Here is an 18,916-nt window from a genome sequence, read left to right on the forward strand (position 1 = left end):
ATATTTTCTTCTGATGTCAGTAGATTTGCTAGCTAATCCGATTGGATACTGATGGGTATACATGTTAAATATGAGGAGCATTTATTTAGCTACATAGCCATCGCTCAGCTAACTCTTGTTCAGCATTGGTTAGAGCTGGTCCCACTATACATAAGCAATGGTGGAATATGGTTATTGATTGAATGGCACTCAAGTCTACCATTTGTAATGAATGAAAGGGACCAGGGAAGCTGGGTGAAAAATGGGTGCTGCTTCAGACCTATCTACAGAACTCTAAATGACATAAATACCTGGTACCCATTTTGTTCACTCATTTATGTAGTACATATTATATGATTGGAAAATTCTAGTTAGGAAAGAATCCGTCACAGGATTTGAAAGTGTGTAAGACCTAATTATCTTGACCACACTCCCTGAACACACTTTTACTGTAGTAATAGTGTTTAAAGCTACACAGTATATAGGGATCACTGAGTAATAAATGTGAAGGTTCTCTGATGCATATGCAACTGATCACATCTGAGATTGTGCAATGCAGCCTAGCTGCTGCATACACATGAATGAATTGGATAACATGCAAGTCTGTGTTTGTGCAGGTATGGTGGGCTAAAAAAGGGGCAGGGTCTGCATTACAACAGCGGATCACAAAATAGTGTGTTAGCAATGCTGCACATACATACGCTGTAGCTCCTCGTGGGCACAGAGAGAGAAGAGATGTTGCTATTACTCATGTGCAAAATAGAGAGAAAAATATCACTAACATAGATAATGCAGCCCATCAAAAGACAAACAGCATAAAACAGATTTTTCAGTATAGAACAAAAACACCACAGTGTCCTTATCTGCAAGGAAGTTGCAGAATACAAAGAAGAAACTGGCCTATTCAGGCTATTTGAGTTTATGTTTCTTACCGTTCTGTTACTGTTTCTTTATTGACATGTTTACACATGACTTAATTAGATGTATGATTTGTTTCTTTTCAACATTGCCACTGTGGACAACCAATAAACAATATATTAAACAAGAGCCTCATTTCAGTAATTATCTTAACAGACTTCAGCAGTTTTTAGTTTACTTATATTCATTTATTTATTTTGAGACATATCTAACTTGATTGCTCTAAATAGCACCACGTATGTATTTAATTATCACTTTATTTATCAATTTATAGTTTTTGTACACCTGTCCAATTTAACATCTCTTACAAAATCCATGTGCCTTTTCTAAGGTCATGCTTAACTAAATATGAACATTTGCAGCAGATAACAGGTTTTAAAGATTAAAAATACATAATTTACAAATGGATACAAGAGAGAGAGACTTTATACATGTTTACATTTAAGCAATTGATTTATTAAAATGATCTTGTACTTTAAAATAATCAATGTATGCCCCTGCATTGATGTAGAATCTCATTGCACTTCTAAAACTTCTATCAGTAGTAAGGGTTTGCAGTCAGACCCTAGAGGATAGAGAACTTTTTATTAGGAATTGGTTCTGCTGAGGTGCAGCTTAAGTTATTGCAAAGTAGTGTTTAAGAAAGGTTTTTTTTAAATAATGGCGACATATTGATAGCTTCAGATATCTATCTATTCAAATTTACAGGAGGAAAATGTGTTTTTGCTTCATTTACCATAGTTAATCATTTATCCTTGTAATAATTCGAGACTCCAGAGGAAACTTATTGAATATGGACTGCATATTTCTCTTTAGTCCTCCTCAGTGTTTGACTAGAGTAGATTAGTAGTCTCTTGAAAATTTCAACTGAAGCGTGAGTTATAAAATATGATTTCAATATGAATCAGCATAAACAACTTAATACAGTAGCTCAGAGGATTCATGAGACACAGTATTTGGTAATTCAAGAAGTGAAAACCAAATCAGAAAAGTTAAAAAATGTACTTTCTATAGTAGTCACCACACAAAGAATATATCTCAGCATGACATTATGAAACAGTTTCACATTGCATTTGGAATATTGGCATGACACATATTTTATAAATAGCAAACAGACAGTGTTTTAAAACATTCTGTAACAAATGAAGCTATCTACTTGTATTTGTAATACAAATATTTCCATTTTTTGGTGAACATTATATATCCTGCCACGAGTTGTAGAAACAATAGTACAGCATCTCAGTCCTTAATTGAAGATGGAAACAAGAGCATTAAAGAAAGCAATACCAAATAAAAACATCAAAAATATTTCTTATAAGAAATGAGAAATCTTCATTCAAGATTGTTACATTCCACTTGGCCTCAACCAGTTTTGGAATTACTCGGACCCAAAAAGAGTTCTGTTGGTTTCAGCCATAAGTTTTGTCCTTGCTTTTCATTCTTTCTCCTTCTTTGAGAGATTTTTTACAAACAAGCTTAGAACATGGTGAACAAACTGATATTGTTCCGATGTCTGAATCATTCCTCCCCTAAAACAAAAGGAAATGCATATTAATCAATTTGGAATATTTAGTCTTTTATCACTAGACTGACGTAGTACAGAGGAAGTAATGTCCTTTGTTTTCAGCAAAAATTAAATGTTCCTGCTACCTCAACACAGTGGAAAGTGTGCTTGTTTTCCTACTAGACAGTAACAAGTAATGCTGATTAATTGGTTGGGTTAGTTTTCATAGGGAAATTGGACAGATTTCCACAGCATTTCAGCAAGAATCTGATTTGTCATGTTGAGGTTACGTTTACAGACTAATCATCATTGTCCCTAAAAACGTTGGTGCAAATTTCAGACAATCTAGCACATTGAGAATTTTGGACTTCTCAAAACAACAGGGCTTTGCCAGGACTGGCATCAGCAAAATCATAAACACAAGAGGAATCTTGGATTGAGGGAATTTAACTACTAGAGGAAGTTACTATTCATATTACCTTCAAATTAGGGCTATAGAACCTGAATTAATGAGTACATTTTTATCAGTTCTGTTTTCCTGTAAACGTGCTGCAAATGTTAATACAGTTTATTACTTATTTTAAAGAAAGTATTAGGATACCCAAATGTTTATTCAATTTGTGCAAAAATCATCTTTACTTCTCCTACGTGTTGGCTAGACTAGAGCATACTGTCTATTTCCCAGCTACTGCGCTTGGGCTCAACTCTAACAAAGAAAGCAAAACAATAAAGAAAAGTCACAAGTGCACTGTTGCAATGAGTATGTTTGTATTATCTTCTTCTTAAAGCTAAAGAACATCTGGTGTGGATGGAAAATAGCAATAAAAAACAATTCTGAAACATGCTCTCTCTTCCAGTAGATCTGAAAGTACATGAAGGATTTTTCAAAGTTGAGCTACCTGTCCATCCGTAACTGGCAGGTTGTTCTTAGAATATCAACCACACCTTCATTCTTCAGCTGCTTGCAGCCTATGCTGGTGGCAATGAAACATCCCGTTCTTCCTATACCTGCACTGGATAACACACAACATTTTTTATTGTTACTTTGATTCTTTTTAGGTAGATTAATTGTGATCACTAAACAGTTTACTAACTGTAGTGTCTTTGTGGAACACCATATCAGTGACAAAATTACCAAAGATTAGCAGTGGAGTAAAGACACAGAGACACATCCATTTACATCATCATTTCTGTTTGTATAACAGGCAATGAAGTACATGAAATCTGCACTAGGTCAAAGTGTAGCGCAAATTGACCTCACACTACCTTTCTCCATAATAAGTGCATTCCTCCACATTTTTAATGTGCTAGTTGGGCTGTGTTTGAATCAAAATAAGTTTGTTCCACTTTTTTATTATTATTCAATAACATGAATAGTATGACATCAGTTTGTGTTATTTCTATACAAACAAGCATTGACAAAGACAATCCATCTCAGCAGTTAAACCTATTAACTTTGCCAATTCTTTTTGTTTGGCTCATGTAGCTGCATTGAATTTACACGTTTCCACCGTGGCTATTTGGGAAAAGGTTTAAAACAAACGAAAGTGCATTGAAATATGGCTGCCTTGGATGCATGTGTATCCATGGAAGCCATCTTTGATTGCATTTGGATTATTTTAACAAATGCTATTAAAAGATGGCCATGGAGAATGCATCCCACCCACAACAGTCATCCTTAAATGATTTATTTTAAATGATCTTTACTGAGGTTTCATAGAATACAAGATGTAATTACAATAAGCGATTGGTTTACATATCAACATCATAATGCAATCCTCAATATAGTCAGATCAACAAATCCCCAACAAATCCCCCTTCATCCGCAGCTCTCGTGCCAGGACCCACAAAACGTACTTAGGGGTACCCTTGTTTTGACGGACTGTGAAGTAGCTTTAGGGATATCTTGACCCACACCAGAAAATACATTTTGTTTTCCTTTAAAAAATCCCATTCCATGGCTGCCATGGATGGGAGGACATTCACAGCAGCCATTTTGGAATGATATTTGTTCATATACAGGAGCCAGTCTTTAGACCAAGCAATGCACAGGGAGCAGGAAATTGGGCAGCATGGCTGGCGCTGGCCGCGATCCGGGCACAGATGGGCATGACTTTGGCGCTCCTGCGTTGCGCTCGCTGCAAAAGTCTGCGTTGCGGTTCCAACTAAATAAGAGCTAGGCCAGGCAGGTCAAAAAACTAGACAGCTAACACTACAAGATGGTGCCTCAAATGAGACGTGTAAAAATGGTGCTTTCCTCGAAGCAGGAACTAGGGAAGCAGAAACCCAGTCATCCCCAAAAGGTAAGGGGAAAGCCATCACTTAGGGCCCTCAATAACAATTTTAAAACAATAAAACGTAACCCTGCACCCTGCAACACGCAGCACTGCAGATGACACAGTTATTTTAAAAATGAAGTTCATGCATAAATTATAAACTGAGTTTATGCATCAGTAACAGCAGATCCTATAATAAACAGAACAGTAAGAAGCTCAGAAAAGTCAAAGCGGCCAACTCAGTTTATCCCCCGAGAATCCACTGCGAATCTGTGTCACTTCTCCCATTAAGTAAGAGCTAAGGCAGGCAAGTCAAAAAACTAGACCGCTAACCATGCAAGATGGCGCCTTGCCAATGTCCTAAACGAGACGAGTAAAAATTGCGATTCCCTCGAGGCAGGAACTAGGGAAGCAGAAGCCTGATCCCCCCGGTAGGTAAGGGGAAAAGTGGTCACACAGTGCCCTTAATAACAATTTTAAAACAATTAAACTTAATCCTGCACCCTCCAATACGCAGCAGTGCAGAAGAGACAGTTATTGAAAAAAGGAAGTTCATGCATGAATCAAAAACGGAGTCCATGCATAAGTAGCATCTGGTCCTATAATAAACAGAACAGTAAGAAGCTCCGAAAAGTCAAAGCCGCCAACTCAACTTAGCCCCCAAGAGTCAACTAAATGAACATTATCACTGAAATACTCCCACAAAAGCCTAGTAAATATTTACTAAAATGTAGATGCAGCCTATATTCTTGTAATGATATACTAAAGGTTAAAGGGCTGAGTGGGTCATGCTAGCAGCATTGCATCTAGAGACATGTCTTACCAGCTGTACTTAAGTTGACGTTTTATCAGCAAAGGTGAGTAATTTCAAAAATATAACTTAGGAGAAGTGAGAATCTAGAGCCCTTTTGAGCACCTTCAATAACTTGACTGAACATTGTTTAACAATGTTTTGAGCTGTCCAACAGAGAAGAAAGTTAGGAACAGTCGCATCTGACATACAAACTGTTGAATTAACTAAAGAAAAATACTGCAGTCCAAATGATCACATGCTATTTAGAGTTCTCATAATACCACCAACGCAAGAGAATGTCTCCTTAAGTTTATAATAGCGATGTGTGACTGCCTGAAAAAGACTGGCTATCAGTGTTGGGATGTCAAAGTTATCACATAGAACTGTAACTGATTACCTCTCTCATCTATACAATGTACTTTTGTCTGATAAATATTCATGTTGGAGATCATAAAATAGCAAAGTTTCCTCACTATTTCCTCACTGTTATGAGTCATGCACTATTATTCACAAGAACCACTTCTTGCTGATCCTTGCTGATCCTTGTAATGGCAGAGATTATTAGGCAAGAGTAGTATATTCTTTTTCTTATTTATATTTTATTTAGATTATTATTCAACACTACAAGCAGTGTACACAATACTGCCAAAATTACATAAAGTTGGGAGAAGGAATGCATAAAGGAGCATTAATGATAACATGCCATGCATATCAGATAAACATCATAGCATACAAGATGCACGATCAACCAGGCCATCATAACCAGCAAACTCAACTACAGCAACATGTTCTACATCGGCATCTCTAGCCGGCTCATGCAAGTATTCCAGACCTTCAAAAACACCTCTGCCAGACTCATCCTAGATGTCCACAGCAGAGCTCACATTACTCCCTACCTCACTGAACTACATTGGCTACCCAACCAGAAACGCTGCCAATTCAAGCTGCTCATCTATGCCTACAAAGCTCTCCACACCTCAACGACTGACTTAATCTCTACCACCCGCCAGACAACTATGCTCGACCTCTCTCACCCTTGAAAGGACTTGCGCATCCACAGATGCAAAACAGGAGGGCGTGTTTTCTCCTTGTTCTCCTCTAAGAACTGTAATAAACTTCCTCAACACATAAGGGCAGCTCCTTTACTTCTCAACTTCCTCAAGAAAGTGAAGATCTGGCATTTCAACTAGGAGCTTCGCCAGCCCTATGTTCCTGCTCTAGCGTCTGGATTGTCTTACAGGTCATACAAATCAACATAACATAACAGCTTACAGAGCAGCAGGAGCTGTGGGTGACAAGCTGCCTAGTAGGGCTGTGTATAAAGGTAGCCCAGTAGTGTGGTGTTAGACCTGCCATCCTTAAGGTGGTCTTACCCCAAAAACATTACATGCTTACCTCCACTTTTTGTTTATTAATTTTGTTGGCCTTAGGACTCTGAACACTTTACCACTGCAGCCCAGTGCTACACTGCATGTGTTTCTCCCTTAAACATGGTAACATGGCTGAATACACAATTGACATATTTTATTTATATGTAGGTCCCTTGTAAAAAGGTATATCATATATGCAGGGCCTTGTAAATTAAATGCTACTAGTTGGCATGCAGCACTGACTTTGCCACCCATGCAAGTATCCCTTTACACCTGTCTCAGGCCTGCCAGTGTGGAGCCTGTGTGTACAGTTTTACTGCCACTTTGACTTGAAGCCTGAAACTGTCCTTTTATTACACACACTTCACACCTAAGGTAGGCCCTAGATATACCATAAGGCGGGATATTGTAAAAGTAAAATTTAGGACATGTACTTTTGAGTTTTGTATGTCCTGTTAGTGAAAAACACCAAAATACGTTTTTCACTACTGTGAGGTCTATTCTGCTCATAGGCTAACACTGGGAATTCCCTAATACACTTTAAAGCTACAATTTCTGATTAGAAAGGAGTAGCTGTGTCATGTTTTATATCTTTGTAATGGTAATGGCAAATCATCTGAACTGGTAAAGTTGAATTTAACATTACTATTTTAAGAAATGTTACTTTTAGAAAGTGGTACAAAAGGGGGTGCTCCGTCCATCACCACCGCCTTGTGTACCGCTTTGACCGCCATAAATGTGGCAGGGTATGCTCAGACGTGAGTCCCTTGCTCACTTTGCCACTGGATTCAAGCAAGCCGGGCTGAAGACGGCTGTAATGCCAGAAACCGGTCCTCGGAAGCTTGTTTCCGGTCCAGGGAAGGCATGGCTTGGCAGTTCGGGCTGGACTGTTCCCATGAGGCACAGGTTCAGACTGATATGCATATAGCCATGTCTGAACTGGGGTGGCAGAGTGGGCTAAAGAACGGTGATGGATCAAACCCAGATCTTTTGACTGGGTGTGAGTGTTTGATTGGTTCAGATGCTTCGTCCATCACCACCCCCTTGTGTACCGCTATGGCCGCCATAAGTGTGGCAGGGTATGCTCAGACGTGAGTCCCTTGCTCACTTTGCCACTGGATTCAAGCAAGCCGGGCTGAAGACGGCTGTAATGCCAGAAACCGGTCCTCGGAAGCTTGTTTCCGGTCCAGGGAAGGCATGGCTTGGCAGTTCGGGCTAGACTGTTCCCATGATGCACAGGGTCAGACTGATTTGCATATAGCCATGTCTGAACTGGGGTGGCAGAGTGGGCTAAAGATCTTTTGACTGGGTGTGAGTGTTTGATTGGTTCAGATGCTCCGTCCATCACCACCCCCTTGTGTACCACTTTTAGAAAGTGGGCATTTCTCTTCGCTTAAAGCTCTGTGTGCCTGCCGCCTGTATCCAATACACTCCTGGGGTGGGTGACAGCTACACTTTGTTCATTCACTCTAGACAGCCAGAAAACACAGAAAGGATAGGTGTGTCTGAGTATTCATCTGGATTCTAATGGCTCTTCCTGGGTAGGAAGGGAAGAAAGAGTTGATACTTACACCTGAATAGGACATGTCCTGTCCCCATACAAAGGGCTGATTATCTCCCACAGCTATTCTGGAGCCAGAGCTGGGAAGAAAGGACTTCTTTCTCTGCACTTCAAAGTCACCCCCACTTCAAAGGCCCAACTGGGTATAAGGCCTGGGGTTCTGACTCCACCAAATCATACACTTCTGAGCATGTAACTAAATTCTGTCAAAAGAACTGCTGTGCTGCGTCAGGGACTAGCACTGTGCTGGACTGCGGCTCTGGAAAATCTATTTCTCTACTGTGCTGCCCTGCTGCCTGCTGCTCTCTGACCCTGCTGAGGTGGACTCTGCCTTGCAAACAAAGTGATCATCAAGGGTTTGTTGGTGTGCCTCCTGTTGCTTGATAATCAGGGCTCTGAAAGACACTACCCCTGCTCCTGTGCCTGTTCTATTGGAAGTGGACCCAGATACTTGCACCAGAGAAATCAATGCTCCTCCAGTCTGTGTAGCAGAACCGGCACATTGACCCTACTGCAGGAGTAGAATTAGTGCATCGCTCTCTGAACTAACACATTGCCTCAAGAGCCCAACACATCTCAACCGCACATCACCACCACAGCAGTGTGGAGAGATTGGCACATCCCCTCAACTGTGTAGAGAAACCCAGCACATTGCACTTCAGAACTAATGCATCTCGACTCAGCAATTCATCTACGGAACCGACGCATCGCCACTACTGGGTGGAGAAAATTGACGCCTTAGAGTGACTGCGGGCTCGACATCCACGTAGCGCTCATCTGCACCGGCACCTCAATGTTGTGACCAGGTTCAAGGTACTCTGTTCATCGGACCTGCGTGACTCCTGTCCCTGGCCTGTGGGCCATCGTGGTCAGTCTGAACTGCTGACTTTGTATCGGCCAAGCATAAACAGATATCCCCAATTGGTGCTTATTACTTCTAAGTGCTAGACCACTTTTTATTCTTTAAAAATTCATATCTTGACTTCTACTCATTGGATTTTTATAATTGTGGTCTTGATTTACTAATATAAATATTGTCTATTTCCTAACCCAGTATGGAGTCTTTTTGTTGTGTTGCTGTGTGTTGTGTTGCACAAATACTTTACACATGCTACAAGAGGGTGAGCACATGTTATCTTTTAGTGTGTATCTGAGTCTGACTTACCCTGACTAGGATTGTGGTTCCTGCTTGGACAGTGTGCATACCTCTGCCAACCAGAAACCCAATTTAATATCCGGCAAAAGTCATTGAAAAAGCTGTCAGCAGCCAACTCACCTCCTTCATCGACGAGAACAACATCCTCAACTCCTCCCAATCAGGCTTCAGGTAGAACTACAGCACAGAGTCCACCTTCATCGCTGCAACAGATGGCATCCACTCCCTCCTCGACAGAGGAGAGACTGAGGCCCTCATCCTCCTGGACCTCTCCGCGGCCTTTGACACAGTCTCACACCGCATCCTAGCCCGCAACCTCCATGATGCCGGAATCCGGAACAAAGCCCTCAACTGGATCTGCTCATTCCTTTCCGGCAGAACACAGCGGGTCAGACTCCCTCCTTTTCTCTTGGAACCTACACCAACCACTTGATGAGTCCCCCAAGGATCCTCCATCAGCCCCACTCTGTTCAATGTCTACATGGCCCCTCTCTCTTCCATTGTCAGATCACTCAGACTCAATATTGTAAAGTACGCAGACAACACACAACTCATCCTCTCCCTATCCAACGAACCCAACGACTCGAAACACAACTTTCAAGAAGGAATGGAAGCAGTCGCCAGATGGATGAAGAACAGCTGCTTACAACTGAACAAATACAAAACCGAAGTACTCATCATAGGCCCACATCCCGGTGCCTGGATCAACACCTGGTGGCCCCCCGCCCTCGGGAACCCTTCCCCATGCATGGACCACAAACGCAACCTTGGAATCGTCCTGGCGTCCGAACTCAAAATGGACCGCCAGATCAATGCTGTCACCCCTTCCTGTTTTCACACCCTACATCTCCTATGTAAAACTTTCAACTGGATCCCCTCGAACACAGGAAAACCATCACCCATGCCTTCATCAGCAGCAGACTGGACTACGGCAATGCACTCTACGCCGGGATCAACAAGAACCTCACCCGCAAACTCCAGGACATCCAGAAGTCCTCCGCCAGACTAGTCCTTAACCTACCGTGCCACCGGCACATCACCCAACACCTGCAGGCACTACTCTGGCTCCCCGTTGAGAAGAGAATCACTTTGAAGCTTCTCACACACACTCGCAAAGCCCTCCACAACACCGGCCCCGCCTACATGAACCACGCCTCTCGTTCCACGCACCCCAGAACAGGAGGCCACTCCTTCTCCATCCTCGTGGCCAAGGCACAGAACACCCTCCCTCTCTACCTCCGCCAGACACCTACTTTATCCAAGTTCCTGAAGGACCTCAAGACCTGGATCTTCAACAAATCACCATGAGCGTCCGGTATCTGCATGTACCCTGGTGGGCCATGGAAGACCTCTGGACCCACTTGGCCTTCAATGATACTCTGTGAGTGCTAAGGAGCTGCGCGCCCTCCTCCTCCCCCCAGCGCCTTGAGAGCCTTTCGAGTGAGTAGCTGCACTTAACAAACCCCTGATTGATTGAGTGTTTGTTTGCTGTTGAAGGAGCGAGGGGTAGCTAAGGAGGGAGTGGAACTGGTGATATGTGGTCTGTTTCCACTGCCAGGTGCGGGAGGAAGAGGGAGGGTCTGTGACAGTGGAATGCAAAATGAGCCTGAAAGCATAAATAAACTTCCAGGTCTGAAGCCACAAATCCCACAGAAATGCATGACAGTGTGAATGTTTCCCATTTTATCCATGTCTGTTTTCCGGCTCAGGCTTGGTGCACTAGTGTGTTAAGTGCCCTGAAGAATGCAGCTTTCAGCAGAATTGGTATATTTATGAACAAGTAGAACAGTTTGGTAAGCAGCCGCTTCTTAATGAGCCCTATTCGAAAAGGCAACAAAAGCAGGCGCAACATCCAACTTTAGATGTGGTCGGATATGGCCTCAAGTGTGACTCCATTATTTGTGCGCATAACAACCTCTCTGTCACAAAGTATCCAGATACCCTGATACTTGAGTTCCTCAGCACAACAATGCAGAAGAAAATACAGGGTAAATTGCAGTGAGTTGGCTGTTAGTGTAAATATTCACTATTTCCCCTAGTTAATGTGCAGCCCAGAATATACTGCAAATCCAATGAATTCCCACAATATAGTGCTTACGTTTTCACTCAGCTTGAACTATACCACCCCTAAAGGGCTGTGACCTATGGCGGGGGTGGGTGCCGGAGATTGGGGGCCTTCCCACGGATGTCACAGCCTCCTGGTGCAACCGGGGAGGTGCATGGGGTGACCTTGGTGCTGGTGCCTGCATTTCTTCTATCCATGTTATCTTACCCTGACTGCCAGGACATCTCGGAGGGGGCTCTGCGGTTGGTCTACCCACCCTCCCAGCACTCCCGCCCTGGATCATTATTACTGCATTAGGTGTGAGAAGCAGCGACGTGGAGAGGCCCCTGGCGCTCTCCCCCACTTGGCTTTGATTGTGTAATGCTACCATTCCCAGTGGGTTCACACTCCCCACTATGTTCCTCACAACAACTGTGACCTGCATTATGCCCCCCTCTCTCCATCCCCCTGATATGCTGCCTGCCTGTAAGGGGGAACTTTGTGAACTGATATAGGCACACTGTTTCTATCACCACTGAGACCCCAGGGCACAGTGAGGAGATAGGTGCTAAGTAGTTTCCTGCCCGCAGGCATACCTGCCCTTCTGACTGACCCCATGGTTCGGGGGGCTCTGCAGCCTACTAATATGACGTTGAAGAGCACACTGTCATATCACTCTCAAACACCCAAAATAGACACCCTGGGAATCAACATGAGCCTCATGCGGGAAGACCGTAGAAGTTGAAAGACTGAGTGTAGGACTCGGAATGTACACTGACGATAGACAGGCAGTCTTGGAGGCAGACGTTCGTATTACAGCTCTCCAGGAGGAAGTACGCTGCCTCAAGAAATGATTTGAGGATTCATGAATGTTGATCCCTCAGCAATAATGTGAGAATTGTAGGTCTGCCGAAACACACTGAAGGCCCCAACATGGAACTCTACCTCAAGGAAGGGCTTGCACAGACTGTTCTAGGGTGCAAACTATCTACCTTTTTCCCCGTGGAATGGGCCCATAGGGTACCGGGTAGAACATCCCCTCCCAGTGCCGTTCTGAGACTGGTGGTTGCCCACCTCTTCAACTACAGGGACCACATACTACAGGTTGCAAAGGCAAAAGGGCCCTGTGCGATTCACAATTCAGAGCTGAAAATGTTCCACGACTATACCGTGAATGTACAAAGGAGGTGGACCTCCTTCCTGGAGATGAAGTGCCAACTTTGAGCTCTGAACGTTAAGTATGCTTTGCAGTGTCCTGCCAGTCTAAAGATGATACATGAGAGCCATACCACCTTGTGTATGACCCCTGGAGAGGCATGGGCCGGGCTAGACTATAGAGGCATTGTCCTGCCTCCCACAGGAGAGGGAGAACTTGCTGACTGGAAAGTACAGCGATGCCAAAGGCAGGAGGGTGGGCCCCTTGAATGAGCAGGTGGCAAAGGAGAAAGCCCAGGAGGTTGCAGTGATTGAGTCGCACTCTGTAACTCCTTCCATTCCTTTGAGTGAGGTCAAGCGACTCGATAATGCTGCATGGGAGACGGGGTTGGCTCTGGCTAAGGCCTTGCTGTGAGGGGGCCTGTTCATTACCCTCATGTCAGCATATGACATCATATAGGTTACCCATACTGAACACGTCATGTGGGTCACCTTGCACCTAGATATTGGCCCTAGCCAAGTGGGGACCTTGCTGTAAGTACTCTTTAAGAGTGGTTCAGTGATTGGGCCTCTAATTCCTGAGGCGGGCTTATCTCAAGGGCCTCCTTACCGAGTGCATACATTGTTGCCACGCTAACCTAAGCCTTCACTTGAACAGTGGCTACAATTCATGACTGTTATGTGACTAAATTCCTTTGCATTACAGTGCTGCTGGCTGGGTGCCCATTGGTGCACTGGCCTGGGAACCGGTGTTGGGAAGGTGATTTTGCTTTGCTTTGTTTATTATGCTCTCCGTTTTTTTTAAGGTATGCATTGCTGTGGGACTAGGGATGCCTCTGGGGGGGATTGCATTGACCATGTCTAACAGTGAACATGGAGCTAGGACGAAATACCAGCTTATGACCTGGAATGTTATTGCAAGAGGTATCGCATCAACCAATATTTAAGGTGACACAGAGTGCACACGGCATTTCTCCAAGAGATCCACCTCTACTTCCCTGTTCTGGAGTGGGTGCGCAAGAGCTGGTGGGGTACAGTGGTGGAAACTATGAACACCAGATAGGCCGGCGCGTTTTGACACTGTTCACTCCAGGGGTGCCTCTTTCTGTGTTGCACACTAAGACCAAACCAGGGGGAAGGTACGTGGAAGTGGAAGGGCTGTTGGATGGACTCCCTGTGTCCCTAATCTCATTCCAGGCACTTTTTATTGCTCAACATGCTGGCTCCATGTTACTGGTGGAGACTACAAATGTGTCCCAGATGCGGTGTTAGATGTTTCCCATATGCTGGTGCCTGGTGCACAGTCTATTGCCTTGTCGAAACATCTGCAGTAATGGTTGTCCCACACTCAGGTGTTGGAAGCCTGACGCTGTTTACACCAAACAGCTAGGGAACACTCATCACTCCAGTTTGCAGGACCCTCAAACTAGAATTGATCTTTTCTATTGTAGCACTGCTGCACTCTCCAGGGTGTCACAGGCTCATTGCCCGGGACACATCTCCTCTGACCATAGCCCACTCCACCTCTTCTTATTGTTGAGCCAAGATTGGCTGCAAATCTCAACTTCGCACCCTTCTGTGGAATCCCTACAGAATACGGCATTTTGCCCAACTCTCTCTGAGCACATGGACTCTTACTTTATTGAAAATGAGGGAACTGCCTCAGATGCCCAGGTAAAATGGGATGCGTTTAAGGTGGTCTAGCCATCAAAATGGTTTACGGCACCAAGTTGGTGTTGCGGAAGGAGTTTCAGCGTTTGGAAACAGAAATCAGAAAACACAAGTTAGTATTATCCTTTGACCAGACAGCCACTCTCCCATTAGAGCAGGCTAAACTTGCTAATAAGGCCATTTTGGTTAAACTGGGTGCCATGGACTACAGGGAGTATTCAGCCATGAAACAAGCAGGCAGACTCCTGGCCTTGCTAGTTCATTCAGTCACCCATAACCCCCTTCTCTACTATTCAGGATAGGCAATGTTGTCAATTAATAGGAAGCAATTAACTTTGGCTTCAGCTCCTACTACAGCATGTTGTATGCGTCTCTGGTGGCAGTGGATGCCACCGCAATACTGTTGTTCCCCCAACTGCAGGAATCCCATCAAGTGGAACTAGAAGCCCCCATAACAGGGGACGAGTTATCTCAAAAGCTTAAACAAATGGTGTGAGGTAAGACCCCCCGGCATGGATGGTGGCCCATGGAGCACTTCACCGCCTTTGCATCACAGCACACCCCACGCCTCCTGCATGTATATCAATCTGCATACTCCCCATCTTTACAGGAAATGGTACTAGTAGTCATTTCCAAACCAGCTGGGGATCCCTTGGTGTTGGAACGTATCACCCCCTGTCCCCTCTGAACCCCGATTATAAGATCCTTGGGAAGATGTTAGCAAATTAACTGATACCCAAAGCACAACACATAATAGACCCAGACAATAATGGTTTTAAACTCCCGGTATGAACACTTTCTTGAACTTGCACCGCCATTTCATGTTAAAGGGCTGGGTGAACGAGATCCATCACCAAAGCTTGGGTTGACTCTCCCGATATAGAGAAGGCGTTCGATACTCTGGGGTCGAAATTCCTCAAGGAGGTCCTCCACAGATTTGAGGTGGGGCTAAGGTTTCTGAAAGGGGTTTCACTGCTATATAATATACCAATGGCCTAAGGACATGTGCTATTATATCTGACCCGCTCTACATTGAGCATGGTACACAACAGAGCAGTCCCCTCTCTCCAATTATCTTCGCCCTGGCAAAAGAACTCCTTGCGTATGTGCTCCACGCAAGATCTCCAGATAGGGGTGTTTGAGTCAAAGACTGGTGGCATATAATTTCATTATATGCAGAGGATGCGCTAGTGTACCTTCATGAGGAGGCCAACAACATCTCTCAACTTATAGACTTACTGCACCTTTTCAGTCAAGCTGCTGGCCTGAAGATGAACTGGGACAAATCTCATTCCCTAACAGTGAACTTTGGACGAACAGTGGCAGAGGCTCCCACTTGCCCCCCTTCTCTGGAGCCATGACATTTTTAAATATCTGGGGATCAGAGTATATCATACTGACAAAAAAGCCCTGGGGGATGGAAATATAGGTTGGGCACTAACTGCGGTGCGCAGTTCACTGCTCTCTCCTATGGGGCACATAGCGTCTCTAAAATGCTGGTACTCTCGCGACTACTATACTTCTTCACCATTCCCACCCTGCTGAAACTGGGGGTTCTTCTCAGGCTAAGCTCACATCTGATTGCCCTGATATGGGGCAAGGGGAGGTGACAGGTGATGATCCTCAAATCATATACCCCAAATGGTATGGGACCGTGTTCCTTGATAAATAAGGCCACCCCTTGGGAGTAAGAGGAGTACAGTGACAGCAGTCTATTTGATGCCCAGTTAGTCATACAACTATTCACCATGTTGGGCACAAGGAAGTGAGTCTACTGTTGGAGTATGAAATGTATGTGATGTCAATCTAGTCATGAAAGCACCTGTCACATCTTACAGAGGCTATTGAACCATTTTATGTTCCAAGTCAAACATATCAGCAGTCTAGAGGCCCAACTGTGTGCGAGCCTGTTGTATGGTCAGTAGGATAGCGCCAAGGCATCTGAGTCTAGGTGCATGAGGACTACATGCCCATAACCTGACTGCATCATCGTGCTTCTCAGCATCTGCATACACAACATTTCTCCCCGGATCCCTGCCTCCCCCACACACACCGGTAGCCCAATCCCACCAGGGCAAATCACCCACCCCAAGTGTACCAACCGTGTAAACCACATGCAAAACCTGATCTTAAGTCTAGAACAATCATGTTAAACATATAGAGATGTCCAACCATAGGGGAGACCAAAGTACCATTGGTTGATCTCCAACTAATGTCAGGGGTGTCAGTAGTGTCGCCGGCAGCTGCCAGCACCCACCACCAATGGCAATTGGGCTACCGTTGGAGTCCATAAAGTTTGGATTCTACCTGATAAGCAGAGTAGTATTGTAGAAGTTCTGCTAGGGGCGAGCCTTCTTCCCCCTGTTCCATATTATGGACCCATTATTATGGGTGCAGCAAGGATCATCGTTTTAAATGTCAGGTGTGCAGTATGTCACAGCCGCCCAACAACACAGCAGCATTAGTTCCACATCTTTTTCATCTTAGTCCAAATCAGCTAGTGGGGAAGAAGCTCAGAGGCCAGAAGGCAAGTGAATCCCGCATCTTTCATCTCGCTGAAGTTTATGCAGAAATTCGGTATCTTGTTGCGGAGTTTAAAATATCTTTTATTTCCCCCGTGGGAGACACGCAGTCTTGCCAGGTAGAGCATAGCGTACCGTATGGTGAGTTGCTGGAATTTCTGTTTGATGGTAGCGAATTTCTGTCTTGCCTCCTGTATGGTAATGGTGAAGTCTGGGAGGAGGGATACTGTATTCCGCTCAAACATCAATGTCTGTTTCTCTCGGCCCATACGGAGGGCAGTAGCTTGGTCTCCAAACTTGAGTAAGCAAGCAATTAATGGGTCTAGCTGGTGCTCCAGGTAGCGGTCTGCTAGCATCTTCTCCACATAGGCTTCCAATTTTCTCGTGTTCGTTAACTCCCAGTATGTGGATATTATGTTGATGCAATCTTGCATCCAAATCTTCATTTTTAGCAGTAATCAGCTTAAAGTCATAAGTCATAAGTCATACGTCAGATGCTTTTATATAGCGCACAATTCACCAGAAGGTCTCAGGGCGCTTTGCAGTGAAAAACAGCAACCTTGACGAAGCTTTGGACTGAGGTAGCATCGGCTATTTGGGGAAGAGCCAGGTTTTTAGGTTTTTCCGAAACACCAGGTGGTTAGAGCTTGAGTACTTTTCCATGTTAGGAAGACATTTGCCCTTTGCTGCTATCTCATCCTTTGTATCTGAGATGTGCTGCTCCGCTTCATGTAGCCTGGAATTGTGCCATTTATTTGCGGGTTTGTACCGCGCTAGGATCACCTCCCGAAGGAGTATCTCCGCGCCTTTGAAAACCTTTTCAGCTTGTGACAGTAGGTATGCAGATTTCACTAGATAGAAAATAGGAAGGTTTTTAACTGTTTTTTAAACGGGAGATATTCCTGACAGAGTCTCAAAGAAAGAGGGAGGCTGTTCCACAACCTTGGTCCGGCGATAGATAGAGCTCTTCCACCTTGCCTGGTCTTTCTGGCTCTTGGAACCTGTAGTAGAGCTTGTTCACTGGATCTCAAGGATCGTACCGGTTTATAGAGGGAGAATCTGCTATTTAAATATTCTGGACCTTTATTCTGGAGACTTTTATGTATAGTACACCCTATCTTGTGCTTCACCCTTTGTTTAATGGGCAGCCAATGTAAGGTGTTCAAAAGAGGCTTCGATGGTGTGCGGGGAGGCTGATTTAGGACAAGACGGGCCGCAGTGTTCTGGACTACTTGCAATCTCGCAATAACTCCCTCGTTTGCTGATAGGAGCATCCCGTTACAGTAGTCCAGACGGCTCATTATTAGGGCCTGCACTAACGTTCTCCTAGTTGAGTCAGGGAGCATAGGGAAGACTTTCCTCAACATGGCGATCACATGAAAACATGAGCTCACCACTTGGTTGCTGTATTGTTTCAGAGAGAGCTCCTGGTCCAGACCCACACCGAGATTTTTTACCACTTGCTTTGGCTCTGGGACTGGGCCAAGATCTTGCGGCCACCAGTCTGGGGACCATAGGAGCTTTGCCTCACCGAACAGCATCACTTCCGTTTTTGCAACATTACATTGCAGGAAGTTGGATGCCATCCAGTGGGCCACTGCCTTCATCCCCGTGGAGAAAGAGTTCCTGACCGTATCCGTAAGATGTTTGAACGGGAAGAGGAGTTGGGTGTCATCCGCGTATGACATAGGGATGAACCCATGGGATCTCATGATGTTTGCCAGGGGGGCCACATAGATATTGAACAGGGTCGGGCTTAAGCAAGAACCCTGTGGCACCCCCTTTGAGATCCCCAACTCCTCTGACCGGTAAGCACCCAAGGTGACTGTCTGGGTGCGGTCTGTCAGGAAACTCCTTAACCATGCCAGGGCTCCACCTTCCAGACCGATGTTCGCGAGTCTAGTGGTCATGATGTCATGTGACACGGTGTCAAACGCCGCAGACAGATCCAATAGAACCAGGATGAC

At 44.6% G+C, this 18,916-nt stretch overlaps 1 protein-coding gene across 2 annotated transcripts in view; it reads right to left on the minus strand.

Moving 5' to 3' along the window:
* Nucleotides 1–1,063: 1,063 nt before the first annotated feature.
* Nucleotides 1,064–18,916, minus strand: part of PTPN5 (protein tyrosine phosphatase non-receptor type 5) — a 588,489-nt gene continuing 570,636 nt past the window's right edge. The window contains exons 12-13 of one of the 2 annotated variants that reach the window (XM_078684059.1): nt 3,301–3,409; nt 1,064–2,426 (exon numbers count right to left, since the gene is read on the minus strand). In XM_078684059.1, coding sequence (XP_078540185.1) covers nt 3,349–3,409 — 61 coding nt within the window. In that variant the 3' untranslated portion in view covers nt 1,064–2,426; nt 3,301–3,348. Of the gene's footprint in view, nt 2,427–3,300; nt 3,415–18,916 lie in introns of both variants that reach the window. The other variant, XM_078684058.1, reaches the window with a different exon arrangement.

Source organism: Lissotriton helveticus, chromosome 3_1 (assembly GCF_964261635.1).
Source record: "Lissotriton helveticus chromosome 3_1, aLisHel1.1, whole genome shotgun sequence".
NCBI classification, from domain to species: Eukaryota; Metazoa; Chordata; class Amphibia; order Caudata; family Salamandridae; genus Lissotriton; species Lissotriton helveticus.